Source organism: Oreochromis aureus, linkage group 7 (assembly GCF_013358895.1).
Source record: "Oreochromis aureus strain Israel breed Guangdong linkage group 7, ZZ_aureus, whole genome shotgun sequence".
Taxonomy (NCBI): Eukaryota; Metazoa; Chordata; class Actinopteri; order Cichliformes; family Cichlidae; genus Oreochromis; species Oreochromis aureus.
The window spans coordinates 30395994-30404392 of NC_052948.1; the positions used below are offsets into that span (position 1 = coordinate 30395994).

Sequence of the window (8399 nt, forward strand, 5' to 3'; positions counted from 1 at the left end):
TGTTATAATTTACATATTTAAAAATATAGATTTATTTTTCTGTATATTATCTGAAATTTTGGGCCAAATAACTATTACAACCAAATAACTCTACAAATAACTATCTTATATGTTATGATCTTGGAATTCGTATTTAATTTGTGAATAAACAGAAACTGTTTCTCAGTGACTTTTCCTTCAATTTTTGAATTTATTGTTAGGTTTTTGCTCGTATGTCGCAGCACTCTGTAAATTACTTTTGAATAAAGTTACACAGATCAATAATGAGTTTGTTCCTGTTCCATGTGAACTATCCAGATAAAGCTGGAGGTTAAGAATAAAGCAGTGTGTGTTGATGTTTCCTCTCATCTCATTAGTCCTGTTTAGAAATAAAGAGAATCTCAGACAGACGCTCATTTTCACCCCAGTTAAAGTCTCTGTATTAAAAGTTAATCCACGTGTTTTCTCTATATTACTGTAAAGTCTTTACACTTCAATATAAAGCGCTTTTAGGAAACTTATATAAATATAATCGAATTGAACCAAGGGCTCTACAGGGAAATGTTTTACCTTATGGTAAACAGCTTCACCTTGTGGAAGAACACAGTTATTACAACCAGTAAGAGACGCTGCAGTCTCCACCAGTCAGGTTATTATCTGCAGCTGAAAACATTGAAGCAGACTTTAGCGAGTCCTCCTCGTATCTGTGACACATACAGGATCCTCTGTGATGGTTTTTCTCATGTCTCTAATGTCTGAGCAAGAAACCATTGTCATGCTGAGGGAGATCTCTGCTCCTGAGATAAGGAGAGAGGAGGCTGCAGGAGTTTTTACCTTCACAGTGCTGTGACACAGATGCGGTCACATTTTTAAAACTTTCAAAATAAGTCAGAAAAGTTTGAATTTCTTCTATGAAACTTAAAAAGCTGAATTTCAAAATAATCCAAATTAATCAATTTAAAAAAGTTTCAGAAAAAAGAAAAACGTCAAATTAACATTGATTTATTTCACATTTAAACATTTACAGACGCCATTACACCTTACACCAGCTTAAACAGACACTTATTTTGAAAAGCCAGGCTCATCTCATCTCATCCAAGTATCGATTTAGAGATGAATCGATCAGAAATAATTTAGTCTAAATCTACACTGAACTTTTTTTATTTTTTACAACTTTATACAAAAACATCTGTTTACATGTTTGTTTGTATATCAGTAGTGGGTGACCAATCAGCTGTCAGAGCTGAACAAAAACACAGGAAGTGATGCTCAGCTTACGTGAAGGCAAACAACTGCCACCACAGCTTGTCCAAACATAAGCAGGAAGTGACATCATTGGGGAGGAGGTGACACAATCTGGTGATTCTTAGTGGTTGCTAGGTAACAGGACTCAAGTGCTGATGTCGTCACATGAGCAGGTCTTTTTTGTCTCATTTGCAAGATGAGAAATGTCCTGTTGTCATGACAACAGTCTCTGTAGTAACAACCTAGCTGGCCTTGGCATCCAGCAGCAGCACCCTCATCAGCGTCCTGGCGGCGGCCAGCAGCGCTCCGTGCAAAGCATACTGGGCCACAAGCACGCCGAAGCCTCGGTAGAAGCCAGCCCCGCCTTCCTTGCGGCTGATGGCGTGCAGGCAGTCGGAGAAGCCATCATACTGCGTGTTTACAGGCACTACCAGCGGGCTCCCGCCATTTCCCACCGCGACCACTCCATCGGTGGCATCGATGATGGTGCGCGTACCCTGCAGAGCCAGGCGATGTAGCACTGTCTCAAGAGGAAACAACACCACGTCAGCCACCAGAGACCCCGCCCAAGATGCCGCCAGCTCGGGGAAGTAGGCATCCAGTGGATTGGATGGTTCTGCCCGCTGCTTCTTGCTACGCTGGTGCAGCCACAGCACCACCCGCTGGATGGAGGTGGCCACGGCATAGCGCAGGATGGCATGCAGCGCAGCAGGAAGCAGCAGGCATCTGAGAGGAAGCAGGCGACGACTGTGAGGTGCGCCGACACCCAGCAGTCGAGCGACACCCTCACGGACGCAGTCCAGCAGGCCAGAGGACGACTCATCCCGCACAATCTCGCTCTGAAGATGGAGAAAGGAACACACGTCCGATCACATGATCAATTAAAAAAAAAAAAAAAAAAAACCACACATCCAGCTAATCATTGCTCTAAATATGACTGAACAGCAGGTCATCTAACAGCTGCTCCTCAGCTTCCTGTTTATGTGACATCATCATGCCCTCGCTGTTTCAAACAGGAACCACATGGCTGATGGCGTCATCAATCTCACACAACGCTGGTAAGGTGATGGAGAGATTATGCACCACCTTATGTGACCTCATGGCAGTGAAGGCATAAATCAACATCAATAGGCCGCAACAACAACATTGGTTGCTCTGTGAGTGATGTCATGAACAGAGACAGAGGTTCTGATCTAGAACAGTAGTTGGTAAACCTCATCATGTGATAAAAGGAAAGCTAATGAGCTGCTGCTAACTGACTGCTGTCATAAGAGAAGCATTGCTAATCAATAAACAATAATCAGTGACCTGCACGGTCTCGATGAGGCTGGCACAGTAAAATGGAAGAGCGACGACTGCCGTTAATCTGCAAGAGAGAGAGAGGAGGCGGGGTCAGTTTGTATCCCTGTATCTGTTTAACAGCAAAAAAAGAACTGACAGATAAAAGAAATAGAAGAAGAAGAGGAGGAAAAACTGACCCTTTAAGCAGCAAATGTCCAGCCACCTGTTTCCAGCTGCACCTGTGAGGAAGCTCCCTTCACACACATACACACACACACAGATGTCAAAGTGACGTTGTACAGTACTGTAATCATGTGCTAGTGGGAGCAGGTGGTTACCGTGGCAGTGGCGTGAACTCGCTGATGATGCCCTCGGCTCCGAGCGTAACACCATGAACGATGAATGTGCTGCCCATCCCCTTCCACAGAGCCTTCACACCCTGATCAGCACAACATATTAATCACCGACAACATAATAACACAATTTATATCCTGAAGTATAAATGCGTGTGGACAGGCCAACTCAGGACAGTGGGAGGAAGCCGAAGTAGATCAGAGAGAAGAAATCCAGCTGCAATTCAAACGCGAGTCCTTCTTCCTGTGAGGTGACATCACAGTGCCCCCTCCATCATCATTAATTAAGTCTCTATTTTTATTCTTTTAATATTTATCAATGAGTTTTCACATTGTATTTATAATAAATACATTATACTGTATTATTATTTATTTATATTATTTCTGATCAGTTGTTAAACCTCCATATTGTATCTGCATTTACTATTTTGCAATATTTAACAATTTTTTAAACTTATTAGTAAATAATGTTAAAATACTTTCATTTTGATTGTTTGGTATTCCATTTTAATTTTTCCAATATATTTAACTTTGTATTATTAAAAGAAATATTCTAAATGTCATTATGTCCAAATACATTCATATTTTCATATTTGAATAATATTTTTATACTGCTTTTTAACAAATATAATTCTCATAATTTATAAGAAACAATCAAACGTATTTAAAATGATCTTTAAACATATATTTTTATTCATCTTTGGGTTTTAGTGTGTCCCGTTACCTGAGCTTTGGTGATGCTGTACATGACAGCGACAGCGGTGAATGGAGTCAGGTGATAACACCGGGCGTGGTAGTTCACCTGATGTAAACAGCCAATCAGAGTGCAGCAACAGAAAGAGGAAAAAAAAACATTTAATGTCTCAAAACACACAAAAATAAAATAAAATTCTCCCACATTGTTAATGAAAGTATTTTAATCCATAGTAATCATTAGTTATTGATCATTTATTGATAAGAAGGTGAGGTCATACCTGGCACTGTCTGCGGAACACGATGCAGGGGTGAGAGAGGACGTTCTCTGTGAACAGACTGTGCACACACACACACACACACACACACACACACACACACACACACCAGCATTTTAGTTAAAAAACTCCTGACTTCTCCTGTTTTCGGGATGAAAGTGTCAAAAAGTAAAACATCTCGCTTTTTGGTTCTCACTGATGGCGAGCACTGACTCAGTCTCCTCCTTTTTTTTGCTCTCATTTTTCCCTGTGATTAGAACCAAAATCACCACCAGCATCTTTGACTCGACGGTGGAGATTTTTGTCGCAGTGAGTCGCTGAAACTGAGTGAAGCTTCAGCTTCAGTGGAAACAGCGACAACAGAAAGATGTCTGATTGTTTGAGTCCAAACAATTCAGACTGAATAAACTCATTCAAACTAAATATTGGTCAGCACGCAGTGACTCGGTCCGAGCCTCTGCTCATCTTGAAACCATGAGAAACGATTTCCTCACCTGACGAATCCAACACTGAAGCCGGCGAATCGATTCAGCTGCTCTGCAACGACAAAAACAAACACGATAAGCTCGCACAGTGCAGGAAGTCCTTAAATAAAATCAATAACGGCGATCAGAGAGCTTTATTCACATAAGCTACCAAACAGTCTGCTGTCTAGTTCATTCATCACTGAGGATGATTCCACTGTTTTAATAACTTTTAACTCTAACAAAAGTTAGTTAATAAGTGGTAAACTAAACATAACACAACAAACACAAATTACAGAAAGCTGCCTTTGAGAGTTCAGGCTGTGCTGCAGAATAAAGCTGCTCATACCAAATATTTACTGCCAAGCTCGTTGGAGTTAGACTCTGTTTTGCGTTACTGACTGTATTTCCAGGTATGTTTGCATGTTTTAATACATCTTTGCATTTTGTGTTTCCCAATTTTCTTGCACAATTTGAGGAAATGATGGGAGAGTCGAGATTTTACTATATTACTGTATTTACTATTTGTGCATTTTGTTAGCCTACTGGCTAATATAATTAGCCTTCTGGTTAACTAGCCGCTAGCCCAGTCCGTTTATTACACAATTACTCTGAGCTTGATTAGCTTGTGCGCTAGCTTCCGGTTAGCATGCATGCTGACAGGTCATCAGCGCCTATCAGACCATTATCTCTGTAGTTGGCCAACTCTGGCTCCATCCTGTCATTAGCCAGCTAGGCTAGGTGACTCCGAACCTGCACAATGACCTACCAGCGGGGGGCATGCCGGGATTTGGAGCTTCCCAGCCGCTTGCAGAACCTGCGATCTCTCCCGGGGCGTCATCGAACAGAGGTGTCCGCTCTCCGGGGTGCAGGTTGCGGCTGCCGGGGATGTCCGGCGGCGTGGTGACCCAGTGGTGGAGCTGCGGTTCGGCGGGGGCTCCGGCGCTCCGAACCGGGTAGCCCGCTCCGTACAGCGGGTCATCCCGGCCACGGTACCCGAGCCCGTCGAAGCTGTCCGGCCGCCTGGAGGCCATGTCAGGGTCGGAGCGAGTGAGGGGGGCGACACTGATATCCGGCTAGCAGAGCTCAGGGGAGCGCATCAAAGTGTGCACGGACAGAAGACACGGTTTAATGGAGAACCTGTAACGACCTAATCAACCTGACCCACACCAAAACATCCACCTGCCACCCGGAAACACTTCTTTTTCTATACTTCCGGCTGACTGCTCGTGCTGCCTCCTACAGGCCATCAGAGAGTGGTGAACCCTAGCTGGGTTATGTCTTTATGCATGCTCAAACGTTTGTGCTGGTTTGTGCTGCAAAAACTTTCGTTTGTGCCGCTATCATTTAAAAAAATTAATAAAAGAATGACTTGATGCGTGTTCAATCATCCAGGTAGGGAAATCCCTAAAAGTTGAGTCTGTTCATCGAAACGTAGCATTTTCAATGGGAGAAACATTTCATCACTCATTCAAGTGACTTCTTTAGTCTCAGCTGACTGCAGGTTTCCACAACCTTATGGAACTGACCTCACAGCCCATTGTTCATTTAGTAGGCTAGTTTCACTCATTGTGCAAAGGTACCGTATCATGGAAATTATTTCACTTGTAGCACATAAGGACAGTGTGTATAAGGATGGTGAATAGATGGTGCACAAAGCTGCATCTGGTCAGAAGAAAAAAACACAAACACACAAGTGTTGAGCAGATTTGTGCAAATGTGAAATACCTGCAGTGGTGTCAAAATGGAACCTGAAATTTTCCCTTTTTTAAAAAAATTATTTAATCCTCAGAGAGCTGCAGGAGCTGTACCGTTGCTGCTGGCATGTCTCATATCTCAGGCTGACATATTGTCATATCCAGGTAAAATAGTTTGATTAATCTGTAAGTTTTAGCTAGTTTTATGGTTAATTTCAGGAACTGAATCATTGGTGATCAAATATACGCATTTATTATAGCAATAAAAACTAAATATATCTTTCAAATTTAAAATAGAGCATTTTCTAATATTCAGTTGATCTTCTTGTCTGTGTGGAAAAATGTCACAAAGCTGAAAACAGAATCTTTAATGTTTGAGTTCACAACAAACCTGATTTGCACAGGTAAGGCGTACAACAGTGGAGTCTTTTCACTGTGTATTAGTATGTTTAATTTAGTGTAAAAATCTGAATGCTTTGATCTCTGAAGATAGCCCATATCGTACCTTAATAGTAAAACTGTTTATGTTGTTCTTTAGCTTTTCCTTAACCAGAGCAGACCTCTGTACTGCAGTGTCCCAGTGCTGGACAGTGTCTTTAACCAGGAGGACACCAAGCCTGAATTTCAGCTGAGCTGGTAGTTTCTGGCAGTGCTGCTTAATCCACTGAACCAGAATCGGAAACATGGATGGGGTGCCCCAATTGAGACTTTTTCTTTGCTAGTTGGCAAGTGGAGCATCCCACAGGCTGCTCTCAGGTGTTAGGGATGCCTCATTCTACAGTCTTCTACAGTCCACAGACTCACAGAGGAGGTCGTGGACACCAGGTCTTCCAGCTCCCCAAGACCCTCAAAGACATGGAGGTAGTGTCCCGTGGGTTTGCAGGGCCAGTATGCCTCAGAGTTTTTCTGAAAGCAGCTGGTGCAATCGATGGCTGCCACATCTACATCAAGCCTCTGCGGGCCCATCATCTTACAGACAGCTTGTGACCATCAGGGCTTTATTGACGCGTACGTGACCAGTCTCAGGTCGGTGTACAAGTCCAGACTGCTCCGCCACAGCCCACTGTGCAGGCAGTCAGTCTACCCTCCTCAAGGGCATTTTATCTTGGCAGATGGAGTGTACCCATGACTCCAATGTCCATTACCCCTCATCACTCCCTACAAAAGGCAAGTACAAGCTGTGGGAGCCCAGTGCTTCAACAGCCAATATTCCAGGGCACATTCTGTTATGAAGACCAGATTCTGAGCCATCTTCCTGCAAGCGCTGGAGGTCATAACAGCATATGCTTCTTCTGCTTCCGTGCTGGTGACATCATGGCCCTGCAGAATGAGCCTGAGAAATATGCAGGAGTGGTTGAGAGGACGACCGGTTTGGAGACAGTCTCTCTGTCAGAGCAAACTCTCTGCTGTCCTGGAGGAGGTACACCAGAATGCGACTATTTTTAACAGGCAAGTTAAAAATTTTAAGTCTAGGTTCCTGTTATGGGTTTTTTTTTTTTGTTTGTTTGTTTTTTTAGTGCTTTGTTAACCTGTTTTGTCTGTTGAAGAGTGACTAGTATCCACAATTTTCTTTTTTCACCTTTCTGAATACATCTTAGTGGCAGCCACCGATGGACAATGGAAGGAAGCATCCAAAGCACTCTCTATAGACCACCCGACCAGAAAAGACAAGCTACGGGTCTCAGGAGCAGTACACCATCCCTCTCTGATCTTGCTTCAGCAGAGACTTCCTGTCCAGGCAAACATCAGGCCTGCTGTGCTATTAAAGTTCAAAGAAACAATCCAGGTACAGGTCAGTCAGATTAATCCTGTGGTCTGCATTATAATTACCTGTAGATAGTTGTTTTCTTCTGTAAATATTCTTGATTTCTTGTATATATTCTCGGTTTGTTGTTACCTTTTCATTTTCCTCTCATTTATTAATCAGCCATTTAAAATGTTCCAAATTATTTTTATGTTATAGATGTAAAAAAAAAAAAAACATTAAAAAAAATATGCTGATGACAATTATCTATGCATCCATTCAAATTCATATTATTGATAACACATATATATGTTTTGTATTTGATTTTTAAATTGTCCCACTTCTTTTTGCCATGTAAGGGGTGACCTACCCCCATAGGCCCATCTTTTCCAGAATAATAGAGAATTTGTTGACAGCCTCGTAGAAAGAGAAACAATACTGTCCCATATACGGGCTCTCTTGATATCATAAGTTCTGTACAGGATGAAAGATCATAAGATTGTACAAGATATTTAAATGGAAAGATTTATTCTTGTTTATAGATAAAAGTAAATCCATGATTTTATCATTTCATCTGAAAGAGGGCTTCTATTAAGAATAGAATGGTCAGGCTCAGAATATTGTGCTATAATTTTGTCCAAAGTCTACACACGTGTATCAAATGT

The 8399-nt window shown here is 42.2% G+C and overlaps 1 protein-coding gene across 1 annotated transcript; it reads right to left on the reverse strand.

Moving 5' to 3' along the window:
* Positions 1-965: 965 nt before the first annotated feature.
* slc25a46 (solute carrier family 25 member 46) lies at positions 966-5568 on the reverse strand. Its single transcript, XM_031757471.2, has 8 exons — positions 5063-5568; positions 4324-4366; positions 3833-3890; positions 3583-3660; positions 2844-2944; positions 2703-2759; positions 2533-2590; positions 966-2063 (listed from the first exon to the last, which is right to left on the reverse strand). The coding sequence occupies exons 1-8, from the start codon at positions 5325-5327 to the stop codon at positions 1467-1469; spliced, it is 1257 nt and encodes a 418-aa protein (XP_031613331.1). The 5' UTR covers positions 5328-5568; the 3' UTR covers positions 966-1466.
* Between the last annotated feature and the right edge of the window lie 2831 nt (positions 5569-8399).

Excerpts from the sequence above, each read along its gene's own strand:
- slc25a46 (XM_031757471.2), bottom strand. The coding sequence starts at position 5,327 with ATGGCCTCCAGGCGGCCGGACAGCTTCGACGGGCTCGGGTACCGTGGC. Across the intron at positions 4,367-5,062 it reads TCCCGGCATGCCCCCCGCTG|AGCAGCTGAATCGATTCGCC; the intron begins GTAGGTCATTGT and ends TTGTCGTTGCAG. Across the intron at positions 3,891-4,323 it reads TTCAGTGTTGGATTCGTCAG|TCTGTTCACAGAGAACGTCC; the intron begins GTGAGGAAATCG and ends GTGTGTGCACAG.